This window comes from Oncorhynchus mykiss, chromosome 2, assembly GCF_057628025.1.
Source record: "Oncorhynchus mykiss isolate SJ-2025 chromosome 2, ASM5762802v1, whole genome shotgun sequence".
Lineage (NCBI taxonomy): Eukaryota > Metazoa > Chordata > Actinopteri > Salmoniformes > Salmonidae > Oncorhynchus > Oncorhynchus mykiss.
This window is the reverse complement of record NC_143023.1, coordinates 101,949,721-101,974,606: the sequence shown is the minus strand read 5'-3', so window position 1 is coordinate 101,974,606 and position 24,886 is coordinate 101,949,721. Positions and strand designations below refer to the sequence as shown.

Sequence of the window (24,886 nt, the reverse complement as noted above, 5' to 3'; positions counted from 1 at the left end):
TCCTATGTAGTGCACTAGTTTTGACCAGTCTGGCACCCTAATCCCTATGTAGTGCACTAGTTTTGACCAGTCTGGCACCCTAATCCCTATGTAGTGCACTAGTTTTGACCAGTCTGGCACCCTAATACCTATGTAGTACACTAGTTTTGACCAGTCTGGCACCCTAATCCCTATATAGTGTACTAGTTTTGACCAGTATGGCACCCTAATGCCTACGTAGTGCACTACTTCAGAATAAAGCCCCTATGGTACCTGGTCAAAGCTAGTGCACTGTAGAAGGTGCCATTTCAGACACAGGCGTCATGTTCAGGTTGTTTTCAGGTGAGGTTACTTTTTATTTACCTTTATTTATTTAACTGGGCAAGTCAATTGAGACACAAATTCTTATTTACAATGACGGTCTAAACCGGCCAAACCCGGACGACGCTGGGCCAATTGTGCACCGCCTTAAGGGACTCCCAATCACGGCCAGTTGTGATACAGCCTGTATTCGAACCAGGGTGTCTGTAGTGACGTCTCTAGCACTGAGATGCAGTGCCTTAGACCGCTGAACCACTATGGAAGCTCAAACTATACTAGTATATATGATTCCTGCGTGATTGTGATTTCTAATCAGTTGCATTACTGGTGAATACATTGAATACATCCAAAATGGCACCCTTTTCCTTATATAGTGCCAGACTGGTCAAAACGAGTGCACTTTACAGGGAATAGGGTGCCAGACTGGTCAAAACGAGTGCACTTTATAGGGAATAGGGTGCCAGACTGGTCAAAACGAGTGCACTTTACAGGGAATAGGGTGCCAGACTGGTCAAAACGAGTGCACTTTACAGGGAATAGGGTGCCATACTGGTCAAAACGAGTGCACTTTACAGGGAATAGGGTGCCAGACTGGTCAAAACGAGTGCACTTTATAGGGAATAGGGTGCCATACTGGTCAAAACGAGTGCACTTTATAGGGAATAGGGTGCCATACTGGTCAAAACGAGTGCACTTTACAGGGAATAGGGTGCCAGACTGGTCAAAACGAGTGCACTTTACAGGGAATAGGGTGCCAGACTGGTCAAAACGAGTGCACTTTATAGGGAATAGGGTGCCATACTGGTCAAAACGAGTGCACTTTATAGAGAATAGGGTGCCGTACTGGTCAAAACGAGTGCACTTTATAGGGAATAGGGTGCCATACTGGTCAAAACGAGTGCACTTTATAGGGAATAGGGTGCCATACTGGTCAAAACGAGTGCACTTTATAGGGAATAGGGTGCCGTACTGGTCAAAACGAGTGCACTTTATAGGGAATAGGGTGCCATACTGGTCAAAACAAGTGCACTTTATAGGGAATAGGGTGCCAGACTGGTCAAAACGAGTGCACTTTATAGGGAATAGGGTGCCATACTGGTCAAAACGAGTGCACTTTATAGAGAATAGGGTGCCATACTGGTCAAAACGAGTGCACTTTACAGGGAATAGGGTGCCGTACTGGTCAAAACGAGTGCACTTTACAGGGAATAGGGTGCCATACTGGTCAAAACGAGTGCACTTTATAGGGAATAGGGTGCCATTTCAGAAGCAGGTGTCCAGGTGTCTTAACTGCTGTGTATTTGTGTTTCCTATGTTTTGACTGGCCGGTTGTCATATATTCTGTTGTTGTTGTTGTTGTTGTTGTTGTTGTTGTTGTTGTTGTTGTTTACAGACGTTTTCTCGGACAGCTAAAATCTATGACCATAATCAATACATGTCAGAATATTTCTATAAATTACATTCTCGGATTCAACATGTTCTTTAGACGATGTAGCAAGGTGGTATACACCACAGGGTCATGTTCTTTAGACGATGTAGCAAGGTGGTATACACCACAGGGACATGTTCTTTAGACGATGTAGCAAGGTGGTATACACCACAGGGACATGTTCTTTAGACGATGTAGCAAGGTGGTATACACCACAGGGACATGTTCTTTAGACGTTGTAGCAAGGTGGTATACACCACAGGGACATGTTCTTTAGACGATGTAGCAAGGTGGTATACACCACAGGGACATGTTCTTTAGACGATGTAGCAAGGTGGTATACACCACAGGGACATGCTCTTTAGACGATGTAGCAAGGTGGTATACACCACAGGGTCATGTTCTTTAGACGATGTAGCAAGGTGGTATACACCACAGGGACATGTTATTTAGATGATGTAGCAAGGTGGTATACAGGGACATGTTCTTTAGACGATGTAGCAAGGTGGTATACACCACAGGGACATGTTCTTTAGATGATGTAGCAAGGTGGTATACACCACAGGGTCATGTTCTTTAGGCGATGTAGCAAGGTGGTATACAGGGACATGTTCTTTAGACGATGTAGCAAGGTGGTATACACCACAGGGTCATGTTCTTTAGACGATGTAGCAAGGTGGTATACACCACAGGGTCATGTTCTTTAGACGATGTAGCAAGGTGGTATACACCACAGGGACATGTTCTTTAGACGATGTAGCAAGGTGGTATACACCACAGGGTCATGTTCTTTAGACGATGTAGCAAGGTGGTATACACCACAGGGTCATGTTCTTTAGACGATGTAGCAAGGTGGTATACACCACAGGGACATGTTCTTTAGACGATGTAGCAAGGTGGTATACACCACAGGGACATGCTCTTTAGACGATGTAGCAAGGTGGTATACACCACAGGGTCATGTTCTTTAGACGATGTAGCAAGGTGGTATACACCACAGGGACATGTTCTTTAGATGATGTAGCAAGGTGGTATACAGGGACATGTTCTTTAGACGATGTAGCAAGGTGGTATACACCACAGGGACATGTTCTTTAGATGATGTAGCAAGGTGGTATACACCACAGGGTCATGTTCTTTAGGCGATGTAGCAAGGTGGTATACAGGGACATGTTCTTTAGACGATGTAGCAAGGTGGTATACACCACAGGGTCATGTTCTTTAGACGATGTAGCAAGGTGGTATACACCACAGGGTCATGTTCTTTAGACGATGTAGCAAGGTGGTATACACCACAGGGACATGTTCTTTAGACGATGTAGCAAGGTGGTATACACCACAGGGTCATGTTCTTTAGACGATGTAGCAAGGTGGTATACACCACAGGGTCATGTTCTTTAGACGATGTAGCAAGGTGGTATACACCACAGGGTCATGTTCTTTAGACGATGTAGCAAGGTGGTATACACCACAGGGTCATGTTCTTTAGACGATGTAGCAAGGTGGTGTACACCACAGGGTCATGTTCTTTAGACGATGTAGCAAGGTGGTATACACCACAGACACATGTTTTTTAGACGATGTAGCAAGGTGGTATACACCACAGGGACATGTTCTTTAGACGATGTAGCAAGGTGGTATACACCACAGGGACATGTTCTTTAGACGATGTAGCAAGGTGGTATACACCACAGGGACTTGGTAGCCATAGAACGTTGTGATCCTCTAAGAACTAGAACAAGGTGTTCTCATTCCAATTCTACTGTTCCAACAGCAAGGTCCTTTCAGTGGAACCCCATTGGCTGTGTTGTCTAGTGCTTCAGTGATAGGAAAGGTTTTTCTGTGGAACCCCATTGGCTGTGTTGTCTAGTGCTTCAGTGATAGGAAGGGTTTTTCAGTGGAACCCCATTGGCTGTGTTGTCTAGTGCTTCAGTGATAGGAAGGGTTTTTCAGTGATTTTGTGCCTAATCTTTATTTGTGCTTTTATAATTGTATTTTTGGTGTTAAGATAGATCCTCCTCGCCCCCCTGAGATACACATGACGCAGACGGACAGATGACGGAGGCGTGTGATAGATAGAAGAAGAGAAAGGAGAGAGAGTGGGACTGACATCAAAGAGAAATAACATCACAAGGTGTCACACTAACTAACTAACTAACTAAACTAAGCAATGACTACGTCATTACTAACTACAGCATTACTTCACAGCCAAACCAGACACACACACACACACACACACACACACAACCAAACCGACCAGATCAACACAGTCAGGAAAAAAACTGAATGAAAATGACTTCATTGTTCAGCATGTTCAAGATTAAAACCGTAAAGACAAGGAAAATCATACAAGGGTAAACAATAACAAAATAACAATAACAAAAACACAATAATAACAAGCATTTGAAATTAACAAAGATATTATCATACGAGATGAGTTGGCAGTTGGAATGTTTGAAGAATAAACAACATGAATAAAATAACAGGTAAGATCACATACAATAGGCCTTTTGTCTTTCCTGTCTGTCTGCCTTCCAAATGGCACCCTATTCCCTATATAGTACACTACTTTAGATCTGGGCCCTATATAACCCTATTCCCTATATAGTGCACTACTTTAGACCAGAGCCCTATAGAACCCTATTCCATATATAGTACACTACTTTAGACCAGAGCCCTATAGAACCCTATTCCCTATATAGTGTACTACTTTAGACCAGAGCCCTATAGAACCCTATTCCATATATAGTACACTACTTTAGACCAGAGCCTATAGAACCATGTTCCCTTTACAGTGCACCACTGGTCAAAAGTAGTGCCCTATATAGGGAATAAGGTGCCTTTGGGGACATACTCTCTGATCTCTGATCATGGCAGGGGGTCCGAGGTCTACTATTTCTATCCCCTAGCCCTATCCCCTAGCCCTACCCCCTATCCATATCCCCTATTCATATCCCCTATCCTAACCCTATCCCCTAACCCTATCCCCTAGGCCTAGGGGTTTGTTTGGGATTCAAAGAATGATAACTGCCCTAGCTATCTGACCTCTAGGCTAGAACTGATCATTAAGACATGGATGTAATGATAGTATGACCAGGTCATTACTATCGCCACTGTGCAAGTCACAAGTCATTCTGAAAACAAAGATGAAATTCTAAAATCATGTTGCTTTCCGACTACGACAGTAATGCATTTATTAATTTGAGTTACTGAATAGATTCAAGTATGTTTTTTTTGGTTGGCTACACGCGTTAGCTACGCGTGTTAGCTACGTGTGTTAGCTACGTGTTAGCTACGTGTTAGCTACGTGTATTAGCTACGCGTGTTAGCTACGTGTGTTAGCTACGTGTTAGCTACGTGTTAGCTACGTGTATTAGCTACGCGTGTTAGCTACGTGTGTTAGCTACGTGTTAGCTACGTGTTAGCTACGTGTGTTAGCTACGTGTGTTAGCTACGTGTTAGCTACGTGTTAGCTACGTGTGTTAGCTACATGTTAGCTACGTGTTAGCTACGCGTTAGCTACACGTGTTAGCTACGTGTGTTAGCTACGTGTTAGCTACGTGTTAGCTACGTGTTAGCTACGTGTGTTAGCTACGTGTTAGCTACGTGTGTTAGCTACGTGTGTTAGCTACATGTTAGCTACGTGTTAGCTACGTGTGTTAGCTACGTGTGTTAGCTACGTGTTAGCTACATGTTAGCTACGTGTGTTAGCTACGTGTTAGCTACATGTTAGCTACGTGTGTTTGCTACGTGTGTTAGCTACGTGTGTTAGCTACGTGTGTTAGCTACGTGTTAGCTACGTGCGTTAGGTACGTGTTAGCTACGTGCGTTAGGTACGTGTTAGCTACGTGTTAGCTACGTTTCTCTACTATTTTGAGCAACAACAAAAAATAATCAAGAAATAAATTGTGTTGCAATACAAAATTATGACATAAATTCATAATTATCATCACATTGTTTATTCTAAGCTAATTTTCCTGGTGGCATAGTGGGTTTAACACGGTGTGTATTTGGTCGTAAAGGACAAGATGTCATCGAGCAACAATAGGATTGTATCTCATTGCATACAGTTTTCGAGTATGAAGATAAACCACTCAAATTATAGCTTTTTTTTTTGCATTAAAATGACATGAATTCCTTCAATGGAATATTTCCACAATATTATGATAGAAATAATAATGAAAACAACAACAATATGGATTGAGAGAAGGGGGGCTGGAGAGGTAGGTGTGTAAATAAAGCTGGTAAAATGTGCAATAAAAGGATATAAGATATAAGGAAATGTTCATATCATCTGCGATATACTGAGGTGGACACAACACATACATACAGATATATATATATATATATAGAAAGGAATATTGATAAGCGTTATAGATCTGTTATCTCCCAACACATGATAGATCTCAGTTATCTCCCAACACATGATAGATCTCAGTTATCTCCCAACACATGATAGATCTCAGTTATCTCCCAACACATGATAGTTCTCAGTTATCCCCCAACACATGATAGTTCTCAGTTATCTCCCAACACATGATCGTTCTCAGTTATCTCCCAACACATGATAGATCTCAGTTATCTCCCAACACGTGATAGATCTCAGTTATCTCCCAACACGTGATAGATCTCAGTTATCTTCCAACACATGATAGTTCTCGGTTATCTCCCAACACATGATAGTTCTCAGTTATCTCCCAACACATGATAGATCTCAGTTATCTCCCAACACATAATAGATCTCAGTTATCTCCCAACACATGATAGATCTCAGTTATCTCCCAACACATGATAGATCTCAGTTATCTCCCAACACATGATAGATCTCAGTTATCTCTCAACACATGATAGATCTCAGTTATCTCTCAACACATGATAGATCTCAGTTATCTCCCAACACATGATAGATCTCAGTTATCTCGCAACACATGATAGATCTCAGTTATCTCCCAACACATGATAGAGCTCAGTTATCTCGCAATATGTCATGACAATAATAATAAAACACTGAAGAGCTGAGTTGCACGTTAACAGTGGATCCTTCCCAAACGGCAAATGTAGGTCAAAAGTAGTGCACTATGTAGGGAATAGTGTGCCAATAGGGAATGAACCAGTACAACTGAAGAGCTGCATCAGTCTGGCAAGATCAACTCATGGACGGCTCACAAATTCCTCCAGCTAAATCAAGACAAGGCCGAGGTACTTATTGTTGGATCTAAAGCACAGACAGAGAATCTGGACGCACATTTTAAATCACGGGTAATAAAGATAAAACACCAGGTAAAAAACCCTAGTTGTTATTTTAGATTCTGAACTCAACTTCTAATCACACAATCAGGAATGTGAACAAGATAGCTTTTGACCACCTGAGGAACATTGCCAAGGTGTGGCCGTTTCTCTCTCAGGCTGAAACAGAGAGACTCGTCGCTTTTATTACAAGCAGACTTGATTACTGTAATGCTCCCCTGTCTGGTCTACCCAAGAAAGCCATTGGTCAATTGCAAAACATACAGCTTTTACTTAGTGTGCTTTTTTGTCATTCTTTTATCTTATGTTTGTTGGGTTGTAAATATTTCAGTTTTTATTTTCATTGTTTTTAATTAGTTTTTTCCCCCCTGTGAAGCACATTGCATTGCATTCCATGTCTGAAATGTGCTGTATAAATAAAGCTTGATTTGATTTGAATGGTGTGGCAGGCCTTCCGTGATGTAACAAATGCATTTACAACAAAGCCACACCATGGAAGCTTCAATCCCCAAAGAGCCAAGAGAACAACAAACAAAACATACTCAAGCTAAAGATAGTGTTAGTACACTGAATGACTGAAATAAAACAATTGTTAGTACACTATTGTAGTATAGTACACAATCTTAGTATAATATTTTTAGTACACTATTGAAATCACAACTAGATTGTAATTTTACATGAATTAAAATTGTGTGCCTTTCACCAGTTCTTTACAAGTATCTTTGTGGTAGAAGTGTTCTGATGCCCTGATTTGAATAGTAGAGAAGTAGAGGAAGATTTCATACGTTCTAACTTTTTGTCTAGCTTTTCGGGAAAGTGGTAAAAATGTAAGTTGTTTAAAAAAAGTTAGCATAAAAAGCAGTCGGTGCGGTTCCTCTAACAGCTGTATCTTTAGATTGGTAGAGTTAGTCCTGTTCTGATTTCATATTTAAATAGGAGAGAAACAGGCGAAGATTTCATATGCTCTTAACTTGTTGAAAGTGGCCAAAGTAGCTGATTTCTGTCAAAAGTCCCATTGTTTACATATTGTTTCATTCTTAGAATGTGATGTGCACACCATCAGGGTCCTATTAAATTACTATGTCATAAACCCTCAAGGTTCTAGAATGGAAGGGGAAAATGTCAGCCATATTGGTCAGGGAGAAATCCAAACCAGTCTGATCGGAATGAACGGTAGCAGAGGTATAATCCTGATTTGACTTATACATGAAAATAAAAGTACAGCATGTGATATATGAGAAATTGTGTAATTAAATTATTGTCAAGCTAAAATATTGTCACATGTTATAAATACAGTTTATTCAAGTTTTATACACATTTTCTGTACAAATAGCTTCTAAAATATATGTAAACAGACCATAAATGTCCCCAAGAAAATAATGATAAAGCTGTGAGTGCTATTTAATGATACAATATCAATACTGGTTGCATTTACAACTTGTCTAATTCCTGTCACAGCAGTGGCAAACCATGGTTGACCAACTCCCTGACCAAAATGGCTGACCATTATCCCATCATAAGAAGGTTCATGTCCATTCTAGTATTCTAAATCCTAATTCTATGGTGCACACACCTAGGGGCTCCCGAGTGGCGCAGCGGTCTAAGGCACTGCATCTCACTGCAACTGGTTTGAATCCAGGCTGTATCACATCCGGCCGTGATTGGGTGTCCCATAGGGCGGCGCACAATTGGCCCAGCGTCATCTGGGTTAGGCTGGGGTAGGCCGTTACTGTAAATAAGAATTTGTTCTTAACTGAAGTGCCAAGTTAAATAAAGGTTTAAAAAAAAAATGTAAAAACGACTCTAATTTGACATCTCTGAAAGTTCTGTGACAGTTAATTTAACAGTGGAACGTTACCTTAATAAATGCAGTTGATTGGTAAAAGTTATTCCTGCTCTGTTTTCAGATTTCAATAGCAGAGAAGTAGAGGAACATTTATTTTCAAATTGTTTGTCTATCTTGTTTGGGAAAGATGTCAATCTACACGGTTTAAAGTTTCAATGGCTGTAAGAGGAGTATCTTTCCAAATATTAATAACAACAATAAACAGTTAGAAATCATTCGGACAATAGTAAAAGTGACTTCATCAATTATCACTGATTCTGTTTTTTTTGTATAGAATCTATTGCAGATTAGGTTGGTCTTCAGATATAGTATCAGTACTTTCACTGGCCCAAATGTTCAACACCAAGACCGCTGCCCCCTATAGAGTAAAGAGCACCAGGGACAAGGCAATTAGGGTCCATACAGCTATAAGGTGATTGGCTGGATGGCAATTACAACCAATCACAGGCAGGGATGACTGGGCTGTTCAGGTTAGATCCAATGGGAGTGTTAGTATTGTATAATTGTATATAGTTCACAACTTAAGTTATTCTATGGGTCTTGGCCTGAAACACGTTGAAATATAAATGTAAGATGTCATTTAAGCTCTAATTCATATTATAAACTGTTCGGTTCGAGCTCTGAATGCGGATTGGTTGATAGCCGTGGTAATATCAGACCGTATACCACGGGGTATGACAAAACATTTATTTTCACTGCTCTAGTTACGTTGGTAACCAGTTTATAACAGCAATAAGACGCCTCGGGGGGTTTGTGGTATATGGCCAATATACCACGGCTAAGGGCTGCGTTGCGTGTTGCCTAAGAACAGCCCTCAGCCGTGGTATATTGGCCATGTACCCACAGCTCCTCGGGCCTTACTGCTTAAGTATACTACGTAATAGCTGGTAACAATAATAAGGTATGGAGCATTTTGTTTCTTTAATGAGCATGCTTGGTAAACTGTGAATAGTCTTAACATTGAATAGTCTTAAGTGATCCTTTGTTTTCTTGAACATCAAATCCAGCTTTTTCATTTGGACCAGCCTTCTTTTAAAAAAACATTGTTATATTACTACAAGATAAGTCATTCATATTAAATGTGATTTATAGGCAATAGTTGTCATTCGCATGATCATTCTGACACTATGGAGGTTAACGGAGATAACTACCATGTACTCAGACAATAGATCTACCCTGTAATTCACGGCCCATATCAAAACAAAAATATATGTATATTAAAAAAAAATAAGATAATCATCATCGTTTGAGAACATGGTATTTGTGGCATTAATTCCACTGGAATGTTGCTTTGCCATCAACACATCTCTCTCCTAAGTACTCTTACTACTGTGCTCACAACCATAGCATTCCATTCAACACAACAAGGACAATGGAAGAGGCTGAACACAACGTTGTTGCCTCTAGGGGGTGCTCTTAAGCCAAAAGGGGTCAAAGGAAAAACTATCCTTAATGGGTGGTAGTTATACTTTAACCCGCCGACGACAACGATTGTCGTTCAAACAATCAAAACCTTATTTCATGACGAGAGGTGATCCCAGTGTCTTTCGGTGTGCTGTGCGTGACGTGGTCGTGAGAGAGGGAAAGGCAGAGATCCGATTGGTTGATGTTCTCAGTTGCCAGGCAGGAAGCTGAGGATGTATTCTCCCACCCCGAAGAAGTAGACCACCTGGGCGATACCAAATAAGGGCGCGATGACCAGGGCACGGCAGTATGCCCCCTTCAGGAACGCAGAGGGACCCTCGTTCTTCATGATTTTACTGATGGGAAAGAGGTAAGAAGAGATATGGGCAACACAGAGACAAGATATCAGTGAATAGTATTACCTCGTTACTAATTATGTGTTTAAACTGAATATGGCAGCTGAGTTATCATATAGAGTATAGAATGTATTCATTCTGTATTCAAGTTGTTGTCACCACACCAAAAAGAACAAGAAAAACAGTGAAAAACATAGAAAAACATAGAAAAACATTATAACAGTCTTCTGGTTTTCCCCAAAACCTTCACAATTAAATGTTAACTGACTACAAAGTATTTTTATTTTTTTATTTAACTAGGCAAGTCAGTCACCCCAGTCAAACCCCGGATGACACTGGGCTAATTGTGCGCCGCCCTATGGGATTCCCCATGGATTTGAACCAGGTACTGCAGTGACGCCCCTTGCACTGAGATGCAGTGTCTTAGACCACTGTGCCACTCGGGAGCCCGAAAGAAGCATGTGTCTTCCTTGCAGAATAAAATCCCAATGTTTTCTACCAATCCAGTGGACATTTGCTTTGTAAACTCAATCACATGTGTGCTACAGAAACACCAAACAATAGTGCTAGGTGTCTGTGCTACAGAAACACCAAACAACAGTGCTAGGTGGCTGTACTACAGAAACACAGCTAACCAAACAGTGCTAGGTGGCTGTACTACAGAAACACCACTAACCAAACAACAGTGCTAGGTGGCTGTACTACAGAAACACAGCTAACCAAACAGTGCTAGGTGGCTGTACTATAGAAACACTGCTAACCAAACAACAGTGCTAGGTGGCTGTACTACAGAAACACCACTAACCAAACAACAGTGCTAGGTGGCTGTACTACAGAAACACAGCTAACCAAACAACAGTGCTAGTTGGCTGTACTACAGAAACACCACTAACCAAACAACAGTGCTAGGTGGCTGTACTACAGAAACACCAAACAACAGTGCTAGGTGGCTGTACTACAGAAACACCAAACAACAGTGCTAGGTGGCTGTACTACAGAAACACCACTAACCAAACAGTGCTAGGTGGCTGTACTACAGAAACACCAAACAGTGCTAGGTGGCTGTACTACAGAAACACCAAACAGTGCTAGGTGGCTGTACTACAGAAACACCAAACAACAGTGCTAGGTGGCTGTACTACAGAAACACCAAACAACAGTGCTAGGTGGCTGTACTACAGAAACACAGCTAACCAAACAGTGCTAGGTGGCTGTACTACAGAAACACAGCTAACCAAACAACAGTGCTAGGTGGCTGTACTACAGAAACACCACTAACCAAACAACAGTGCTAGGTGGCTGTACTACAGAAACACCAAACAACAGTGCTAGGTGGCTGTACTACAGAAACACCAAACAACAGTGCTAGGTGGCTGTACTACAGAAACACCACTAACCAAACAGTGCTAGGTGGCTGTACTACAGAAACACCAAACAGTGCTAGGTGGCTGTACTACAGAAACACCAAACAGTGCTAGGTGGCTGTACTACAGAAACACCAAACAGTGCTAAGTGCATGGGCACTTGAATGAAAGGGTAACTACACTCAACAATCTCCTGAAGTGGTAATATGTATTGTACTATACTTAGAACATCCTGTTTTTATCCAAAACAAAAAGTGTGATTTTGAGAGCGAAAACCGGAAACAACGTCAATACCCCACAATCCCCATGTGTTGAGAGTTACCTGATACAGTCAGTCACCCCGCTGTAGGTTTCCTCTGTACTCCCTCTGTTCATAGACTGGATTCTGGTCTTTATCACTGTCAATACACAACAACACCGTGGTAACACTACAACACACACTGATGCAACTAAGAACCTATGATTGGTGTAAGATCCCGGCTAAATACAGACCATTTTAACTTAGAGAGACATAACGTAGCATAATAGTACAACATTCTAGGGTCTTAATAACAAGTTAGAACACATTTGAAAGAAAATCCCCATGTCTCACCGTCTACAGGGTTGACAGCGGCTGTGCTGCCAGCCTATATTACTACAGTATTATTAACTATAATATTATGTCTCACCGTCTACAGGGTTAACAGCCACAGCGGCCGTGCTGCCAGCCTATATTACTACAGTATTATTAACTAGATATTATAATATTATGTCTCACCGTCTACAGGGTTTACAGCGGCCGTGCTGCCAGCCTATATAACTAGATACTGGATACTATAATATTATGTCTCACCATCTACAGGGTTGACAGCCACGGCGGCCGTGCTACCAGCCTATATTACTAGATACTGGATATTATAATATTATGTCTCACCGTCTACAGGGTTGACAGCCACAGCGGCCGTGCTGCCAGCCTATATTACTACAGTATTATTAACTAGATATTATAATATTATGTCTCACCGTCTACAGGGTTTACAGCGGCCGTGCTGCCAGCCTATATAACTACAGTATTATTAACTAGATACTGGATATTATAATATTATGTCTCACCGTCTACAGGGTTTACAGCGGCTGTGCTGCCAGCCTATATTACTATAGTATTATTAACTAGATACTGGATATTATAATATTATGTCTCACCATCTACAGGGTTGACAGCCACGGCGGCCGTGCTGCCAGCCAGACAGCCTGCCAGGAATGAGACATAGAACGGAGCGGGGCCCTCCGCTCCTCTCTTCCCCAGGTCGTTCAGGTTGGCAAACAGAGGGAAGTAGATGATGGAGAACGGAACATCCCTGAGAAGAGAGAAGAGAGGAAGGGAGAAACGAGAGACGAGCAGAGGAGAGTTTTATCATATTGTCATACCTCAGTGTGTGTCGGTGTATCTATGAATGGGCTTTCATTGTATTTCTTTGATTCCTCGATTCCTCGCGTCCTCTTTCCTCGACTCCTCAAAACGTCTTGGAGGAGAAGATCCAAGGTCCCTTAGTCTCTGATCTTTTTCCTCCATACGTTTTGAGAAGGAGACGAGGACGGTAGGAATCCAGAAAATACAATTGAGATAGAGCCAATGAGTCGAGGGTAGTTGGTGGTCAGAACAGTGTCCGTCTGTGGTGCTATGTTGTTTACCTGAGCAGTGTGGCCCCCAGGCCCTTGTACAGCCCAGCGATTCCCTTCTCCTTAAGCAGTTCCCTGGTCAGTTGCATGGCGGTGGGGGACTTGGTCGGCACGGTCCCCGGTACTACCGTCTCTGGCATCAGCTTCCTCTGGGCCTCTGATAGAAGGACAGACAGGTACAGCGTGGGGTTAGAGCTTTTCTGATAGTTGATTTGTTAAGGAAGAATTTTACTATTATTGTAATTAAGATGCACTAACTTTTCTGTTCTGTCTGTGGACAATATAGTATCCATCCACCCACCTACCCACCCACAGACAGTAGAGATGGTAGGATCCTTATGTGGATCCAATATAGAATAGACAGTAGAGATGGTAGGATCTTTATGTGGATCCAATATAGAATAGACAGTGGAGATGGTAGGATCCTTATGTGGATCCAATATAGAATAGACAGTATAGATGGTAGGATCCTTATGTGGATCCAATATAGAATAGACAGTAGAGATGGTAGGATCCTTATGTGGATCCAATATAGAATAGACAGTAGAGATGGTAGGATCCTTATGCGGATCCAATATAGAATAGACAGTAGAGATGGTAGGATCCTTATGTGGATCCAATATAGAATAGACAGTGGAGATGGTAGGATCCTTATGTGGATCCACTATTGACCACACGGGGGAAGAGTTGATCCATATTTCAACACTAGGTCATAGTGACCCTTCCATTTTGCAGCTCCATCTCTCTCTTACCAATCCTCCTCCATCTCTCTAAATATCTTACAGGTTGTTTTTCCATCTTTCTAAATGGTTCTATTCGGTCTGGATCACCGATAGAGAAACGTAGCGGTCGTGTAAATGCCGTCTCCACTAAAGCGCGAACAGTGCCTTTAAATTTAAATCACGCTGTAATACAGGACTTCCTTCCACTCTCTCTAACTGATTCTCCTCTATCAATTCAATTCAATTCAAGGGGCTTTTTTTTTTTTTTTTTTTTTTTTTTTTTTGGCATGGGAAACATGTGTTAACATTGCCAAAGCAAGTGAGGTAGATAATATACAAAAGTGAAATAAACAATAAAAATTAACAGTAAACATTACACATACAGAAATAATAATAACTATCTATCTCTCTTACTGAATCTCCTCTTATCTATCTCTTACTAATTCACCTCTATCTCATACTGAATCTCCTCTATCTATCTCTTACTGTTTGTCCTCTGTCTATCTCATACTGAATCTCATCTATCTATCTCTTACTGTTTGTCCTCTGTCTATCTCATACTGAATCTCATCTATCTATCTCTTACTGTTTGTCCTCTGTCTATCTCATACTGATTTTCCTCCATCTCTTTAAATCTCTTACCAATTCTCCCAGCATCTTGAAGCTGAATCTTCAACATCTCCATAGGAGTCGTGACGATAACCTGTGACCATAAACACAAATACAAGATGAAAAACCACTATATCTGACAGGAACATTTGGTCAAGTGTGATAACCAGGGGTTTATATAACCAGAACCAGAACACTATAACAATATAGAACACGATAACAATATGGAACACTATAACAATATAGAACATTATAAAAATATAGAACATTATAACAATATAGAACATTATAACAATATAGAACATTATAACAATATAGAACACTATAACAATATAGAACACTATAGAACACTATAACAATATAGAACACTATAACAATATAGAACACTATAACAATATAGAACACGATAACAATATGGAACACTATAACAATATAGAACACTATAACAATATGGAACACTATAACAATATGGATCACTATAACACTATAACAATATAGAACACTATAACAATATAGAACATTATAACAATATAGAACATTATAACAATATAGAACATTATAACAATATAGAACATTATAACAATATAGAACATTAGAACAATATAGAACATTATAACAATATAGAACACTATAACAATATAGAACACTATAGAACACTATAACAATATAGAACACTATAACAATATAGAACACTATAACAATATAGAACATTATAACAATATAGAACACTATAACACTATAACAATATAGAACATTATAACAATATAGAACATTATAACAATATAGAACACTATAACAATATAGAACACGATAACAATATGGAACACTATAACAATATAGAACACTATAACAATATGGAACACTATAACAATATGGAACACTATAACACTATAACAATATAGAACACTATAACAATATAGAACATTATAACAATATAGAACATTATAACAATATAGAACATTATAACAATATAGAACACTATAACACTATAACACTATAGAACACTATAACACTATAACAATATAGAACACTATAACAATATAGAACATTATAACAATATAGAACATTATAACAATATAGAACACTATAACACTATAACACTATAGAACACTATAACACTATAACAATATAGAACACTATAACAATATAGAACATTATAACAATATAGAACATTATAACAATATAGAACACTATAACACTATAACAATATAGAACACTATAACAATATAGAACACTATAACACTATAACAATATAGAACACTATAACAATATAGAACACTATAACAATATAGAACATTATAACAATATAGAACACTATAACAATATAGAACACTATAGAACACTATAACAATATAGAACACTATAACAATATAGAACACTATAACAATATAGAACACTATAACAATATAGAACATTATAACAATATAGAACACTATAACACTATAACAATATAGAACATTATAACAATATAGAACATTATAACAATATAGAACACTATAACAATATGGAACACTATAACAATATAGAACACTATAACAATATAGAACATTCTAACAATATAGAACACTATAACACTATAACAATATAGAACATTATAACAATATAGAACATTATAACAATATAGAACACTATAACAATATAGAACACGATAACAATATGGAACACTATAACAATATAGAACACTATAACAATATGGAACACTATAACAATATGGAACACTATAACACTATAACAATATAGAACACTATAACAATATAGAACATTATAACAATATAGAACATTATAACAATATAGAACACTATAACACTATAACACTATAGAACACTATAACACTATAACAATATAGAACACTATAACAATATAGAACATTATAACAATATAGAACATTATAACAATATAGAACACTATAACACTATAACAATATAGAACACTATAACAATATAGAACACAATAACACTATAACAATATAGAACACTATAACAATATAGAACACTATAACAATATAGAACACTATAGAACACTATAACAATATAGAACACTATAACAATATAGAACACTATAACAATATAGAACACTATAACAATATAGAACACTATAACAATATAGAACATTATAACAATATAGAACACTATAACACTATAACAATATAGAACATTATAACAATATAGAACATTATAACAATATAGAACACTATAACAATATGGAACACTATAACAATATAGAACACTATAACAATATAGAACATTCTAACAATATAGAACACTATAACACTATAACAATATAGAACACTATAACAATATAGAACATTATAACAATATAGAACATTATAACAATATAGAACACTATAACACTATAACACTATAGAACACTATAACACTATAACAATATAGAACACTATAACAATATAGAACATTATAACAATATAGAACATTATAACAATATAGAACACTATAACACTATAACAATATAGAACACTATAACAATATAGAACACAATAACACTATAACAATATAGAACACTATAACAATATAGAACACTATAACAATATAGAACATTATAACAATATAGAACACTATAACAATATAGAACATTATAGAACACTATAACAATATAGAACACTATAACAATATAGAACACTATAACAATATAGAACATTATAACAATATAGAACACTATAACACTATAACAATATAGAACATTATAACAATATAGAACATTATAACAATATAGAACACGATAACAATATGGAACACTATAACAATATAGAACACTATAACAATATGGAACACTATAACAATATGGAACACTATAACACTATAACAATATAGAACACTATAACAATATAGAACATTATAACAATATAGAACATTATAACAATATAGAACACTATAACACTATAACACTATAGAACACTATAACACTATAACAATATAGAACACTATAACAATATAGAACATTATAACAATATAGAACATCATAACAATATAGAACACTATAGAACACTATAACAATATGGAACACTATAACAATATAGAACACTATAACACTATAACAATATAGAACACTATAACAATATGGAACACTATAACACTATAACACTATAACAATATAGAACACTATAACAATATAGAACACTATAACACTATAACAATATTGAACACTATAACAATATAGAACACTATAACACTATAACAATATAGAACACTATAACAATATAGAACATTATAACAATATAGAACATCATAACAATATAGAACACTATAGAACACTATAACAATATGGAACACTATAACAATATAGAACACTATAACAATATAGAACACTATAACAATATGGAACACTATAACAATATAGAACACTATAACAATATGGAACACTATAACAATATAGAACACTATAACACTATAACAATATAAAACACTGTAAAAATATAGAACACTATAACAATATAGAACACTATAACACTATAGAACACTATAACAATATGGAACACTATAACAATATAGAACACTATAACAATATGGAACACTATAACAATATAGAACACTATAACAATATGGAACACTATAACAATATAGAACACTATAACACTACAACAATATAGAACACTATAACACTATAGAACACTATAACAATATAGAACACTATAACACTATAGAACACTATAACACTATAGAACACTATAACAATATAGAACACTATAACAATATAAAACACTATAACAATATAAAACACTGTAAAAATATAGAACACTATAACAATATGGAACACTATAACAATATAGAACACTATAACAATATGGAACACTATAACAATATAGAACACTATAACACTATAACAATATAAAACACTGTAAAAATATAGAACACTATAAGAATATAGAACACTATAACACTATAGAACACTATAACACTATAGAACACTATAACACTATAGAACACTATAACACTATAACACTATAGAACACTATAGAACACTATAACACTATAGAACACTATAACACTATAGAACACTATATCACTATAGAACACTATAACAATATAGAACACTATAGAACACTACCACAATATAGGACACTATAACAATATAAAACACTATAACAATATAAAACACTGTAAAAATATAGAACACTATAACAATATGGAACACTATAACAATATAGAACACTATAACAATATGGAACACTATAACAATATAGAACACTATAACACTACAACAATATAAAACACTGTAAAAATATAGAACACTATAACAATATAGAACACTATAACACTATAGAACACTATAACACTATAGAACACTATAACACTATAGAACACTATAACACTATAACACTATAGAACACTATATCACTATAGAACACTATAACAATATAGAACACTATAGAACACTACCACAATATAGGACACTATAACAATATAGAACACTATAACACAACAACAATATAGAACACTATAACACTATAGAACACTATAACACTATAGAACACTATAACACTATAGAACACTATAACACTATCTAACACTATAACACTATAGAACACTATAACACTATCTAACACTATAACACTATAGAACACTATAACACTATAGAACAATATAGGACACTATAACAATATAGAACACTATAACACTACAACAATATAGAACAGTATAGAACACTATAACAATATAGAACACTATAGAACACTATAACACTATAGAACACTATAGAACACTATAACACTATAACACTATAGAACACTATAACAATATAGAACATTATAACACTATAGAACACTATAACACTATCTAACACTATAACACTATAGAACACTATAACACTATCTAACACTATAACACTATAGAACACTATAACACTATAGAACAATATAGGACACTATAACAATATAGAACACTATAACACTACAACAATATAGAACACTATAGAACACTATAACAATATAGAACACTATAGAACACTATAACACTATAGAACACTATAACACTATAGAACACTATAACACTATAACACTATAGAACACTATAGGACACTATAACAATATAGAACACTATAACACTACAACAATATAGAACACTATAGAACACTATAACAATATAGAACACTATAGAACACTATAACACTATAGAACACTATAACACTATAGAACACTATAACACTATAACACTATAGAACACTATAGGACACTATAACAATATAGAACACTATAACACTACAACAATATAGAACAATATAGAACACTATAGAACACTATAACACTATAGAACACTATAACACTATAGAACACTATAACACTATAACACTATAGAACACTATAACAATATAGAACATTATAACAATATAGAACACTATAACAATATAGAACACTATAACACTACAACAATATAGAACACTATAACAATATAGAACACTACAACAATATAGGACACTATAACAATATAGAACACTATAACACTATAGAACACTATAACACTATGGAACACTATAACAATATAACAACATATACAATATAACAATATAACAACATATACAATTAACTAATAGCTAGCATAAGCAACTCTACAGTGTAACCAATAGGTCCAGGAGCTAGGCTAGGCTACGGCCTAACATATACAATACCATTAACTAATAGCTAGCATTAGCAACTCTACAGTGTAACCAATAGGTCCAGGAGCTAGGCTAGGCTACGACCTACCGGACATCAATGTGTTAATAGCTAACAACTCACTAGCTCCTATTTGTGTTACAAAGAGCTAGACAACACAACGGATACCATTAACTAATACACACTTGTTTCTCCTGTGTAATCCGGGCTGTAGTAACTGTTTAACAGGATTAAAGGTGAGATGGCCAGTTGGGTTAATACTACTCCTAATCTAATCTAATCTAATCTAGAGTTCCCTGGGAAGTATTGAGCTAGCTGGCTTCGGCCTAATGGACTACAGGTAGGCTATTACACTATGACACAGATACACACAAAACACACACGCACGCACACAGTCACACACACAGTAGTGATGCGTGGGTCAACTGTTTGTTCATCCGCACTCGCACACAATTGCTAATAACTCATCTGCAACCGACTTTAGCCGTTGTGATAATCCCGCACCCAACCCTAACCTGCCATATGTCACGATCGTCCTCTTCTTCTGACGAGGAGTAGCAAGGATCGGACCAAAGCGCAGCGTGGTACGTGTTCATGACGATATTTATTCAACTCAGAACACTAAAACAAAAAGAGAATGATACGAAACGAAACAGTCCTGTCTGGTGACAAACACAAAGACAGAAAATAATCACCCATGAAACACAATTCGAAAACAGGCTCCCTAAATATGGTTCTCAATCAGGGACAACGATAGACAGCTGCCTCTGATTGAGAACCATACCAGGCCAAACACAGAAATAGCAAATCATAGAAAAACTAACATAGACAACCCACCCAACTCACGCCCTGACCATAGTAAAACAAAAACATAACAAAAGAACTAAGGTCAGAACGTGACAATATAGGCCTGTAGAAAATGTGCTTTACAGTCAGACGCCAAAACAAATACTTTTGACAGGTGGGTGCAGGAATTCTTTTTTTAAAGCCTAATTTAAATATGTTTCTGCTTATAATTTCAGATATTTTGGTAGGCTATTTGTTAATAATCCACATGTCTGTAATTAGATACAAGCCGTTTATCTTCTGTCCCAGAAGACCAAATAACCCGCAGAATAGTGTCATAAATGGATGAATGCTTCAATCTAAGGGACATCTACAGAGTTCTCAGTCATCTCTGCTTCCCTCGCACAGCACACATTTAATGCAATAACTCAAAGAGAGAAAAAAAAAAGAAAAACAGGAAAGAATTTCTGTGCAAAATTTACAAATGGCATCAGTTTGACTGGTTTTATGGAAATTAAAAGCAGTGAAAACAACCCAACATGTTTCTGATAAGATTTCAGTTCGACTTGGATGCATATTATATACTATCAGCTGTTATGATGCTGATAGAGATACCGCAGCATCTTTACAGACAGTCCCTAACTACACATTCTTTCTATCAAGATGCTGAAAGACATAAATCATAATTCTACACTTGTGTTCCCGAGTCAAAATGTACATTTGGTATATAATTTTACTGCCAGAAATGCTTCATTTTGAAGGAGTTAATATTATATGAGGCTATGTGAGAGATTATAGGCCTACAGTTATTATATGAGAGGTTATAAACTACAGTTAATATTATATGAGAGGTTATAAACTACAGTTAATCTTATATTATATGAGAGGTTATAAACTACAGTTAATCTTATATTATATGAGAGGTTATAAACTACAGTTCATATTATATTATATGAGAGGTTATAAACTACAGTTCATATTATATGAGAGGTTATAAACCTACAGTTAATAGTATATTATATGAGAGGTTATAAACTACAGTTAATCTTATATTATATGAGAGGTTATAAACTACAGTTCATATTATATGAGAGGTTATAAACCTACAGTTAATATTATATGAGAGGTTATAAACTACAGTTAATAGTATATTATATGAGAGGTTATAAACTACAGTTAATCTTATATTATATGAGAGGTTATAAACTACAGTTCATATTATATTATATGAGAGGTTATAAACCTACAGTTAATATTATATGAGAGGTTATAAACCTACAGTTAATATTATATGAGAGGTTATAAACCTACAGTTAATATTATATGAGAGGTTATAAACCTACAGTTAATATTATATGAGAGGTTATAAACTACAGTTAATATTATATTATATGAGAGGTTATAAACTACAGTTCATAGTATATTATATGAGAGGTTATAAACTACAGTTCATAGTATATTATATGAGAGGTTATAAACTACAGTTAATAGTATATTATATGAGAGGTTATAAACTACAGTTAATCTTATATTATATGAGAGGTTATAAACTACAGTTCATATTATATTATATGAGAGGTTATAAACCTACAGTTAATATTATATGAGAGGTTATAAACTACAGTTAATATTATATTATATGAGAGGTTATAAACCTACAGTTAATATTATATGAGAGGTTATAAACTACAGTTAATAGTATATTATATGAGAGGTTATAAACTACAGTTCATAGTATATTATATGAGAGGTTATAAACTACAGTTCATATTATATTATATGAGAGGTTATAAACTACAGTTAATAGTATATTATATGAGAGGTTATAAACCTACAGTTAATATTATATGAGAGGTTATAAACTACAGTTAATCTTATATTATATGAGAGGTTATAAACTACAGTTCATATTATATTATATGAGAGGTTATAAACCTACAGTTAATATTATATGAGAGGTTATAAACTACAGTTAATCTTATATTATATGAGAGGTTATAAACTACAGTTAATATTATATTATATGAGAGGTTATAAACCTACAGTTAATATTATATGAGAGGTTATAAACTACAGTTAATAGTATATTAGACTATGTTATATTATATTATATGAGAGGTTATAAACTACAGTTCATATTATATTAGACTATGTTATATTAGACTATGTTATATTATATTATATGCGAGGTTATAAACCTACAGTCAGGGTCCAGAGTTCAGATAGGTTACTATTCAAATCAAATCACATTTTATTTGTCACATACACATGGTTAGCTAAACTATTCCATCTGAACAGTACAGTACCTTTGATGTGCCATAGGCCTGTTTGAAGTCCTGACTGTCCAATTGTAATCGCGCCTCACAATCATCACACATCATCATAACAACACAGCCACACTGCTGTCATCCTCTTGTACCACTTCACCAAACATTATTCTGCTCCTCCCTTTTCAAGTCTCCCATTGGGCAGCTTTTCTCTTCCTGAATTCAACTCCGCCCCCTTTTTTTTTGTTATGCCTCAGTGGAGCGACATGAACTTTTTCTGCCCTAGTTCCCGAAAGCGTTTGGTGATTGGCGTGTAAACATGTGTGTGTCGAGTACAGTTAGGCTCTAACGCTTAAGCTTCTGCACTAAAGGAAAACCTCAATGTAACATATAGATATTAACTGAACAAGAAAAATGATATATCATTATACGCATTGTTTTCTCTTTGTTAAAACAAACCCGCCCTTCATCCACACAATATTTCATGACTCTAAACCCGCCTGCATGTGGATATAACCGCAGGGACAGCAGGTTATGAGTCAACCCGTGCATCATTAACACACACAGACACACACACACACACACACACACACACACACACACACATACACACACACACACATACACACATACACACACACACACACACACACGCACGCACACACACACACACACACACACACACACACACACACACACACACACACACACGGTGCTCAGGGTCCAATGACCTGCAAGTCCTTATCTCACTGTTACCACCAGTCCAGAACAGCTGAGCTAATGAATAATTTATTGTCCCACTGTCTCTGTCTGCGTCTGGCCAGCAGGACTTGTGAATACTAGATCACCTGCTGAGTTGTGTAGTACCCACTGTAGACTAGACATAGTGGTTATGTAGACCCACTGTAGACTAGACATAGTGGTTATACAGACCTACTGTAGACTAGACATAGTGGTTATGCTGTGTAGTACCCACTGTAGACTAGACATAGTGTTTATGTAGACCTACTGTAGACTAGACATAGTGGTTATGCTGTGTAGTACCTACTGTAGACTAGACATAGTGGTTATGCTGTGTAGTACCTACTGTAGACTAGACATAGTGGTTATATAGACCTACTGTAGACTAGACATAGTGGTTATGCTGTGTAGACCTACTGTAGACTAGACATAGTGGTTATGCTGTGTAGTACCTACTGTAGACTAGACATAGTGGTTATGCTGTGTAGTACCTACTGTAGACTAGACATAGTGGTTATGCTGTGTAGTACCTACTGTAGACTAGACATAGT

General features: G+C 36.5%; 1 protein-coding gene across 1 annotated transcript in view; it reads right to left on the bottom strand.

Annotated features, from left to right (window-relative positions):
- Nucleotides 1-9,729: 9,729 nt before the first annotated feature.
- Nucleotides 9,730-24,886, bottom strand: part of slc25a22a (solute carrier family 25 member 22a) — a 95,448-nt gene continuing 80,291 nt past the window's right edge. The window contains exons 7-11 of the mRNA XM_036961212.2: nucleotides 14,970-15,030; nucleotides 13,618-13,762; nucleotides 13,129-13,283; nucleotides 12,269-12,344; nucleotides 9,730-10,582 (exon numbers count right to left, since the gene is read on the bottom strand). Coding sequence (XP_036817107.2) covers nucleotides 10,435-10,582; nucleotides 12,269-12,344; nucleotides 13,129-13,283; nucleotides 13,618-13,762; nucleotides 14,970-15,030 — 585 coding nt within the window. The 3' untranslated portion in view covers nucleotides 9,730-10,434. The remainder of the gene's footprint in view (nucleotides 10,583-12,268; nucleotides 12,345-13,128; nucleotides 13,284-13,617; nucleotides 13,763-14,969; nucleotides 15,031-24,886) is intronic.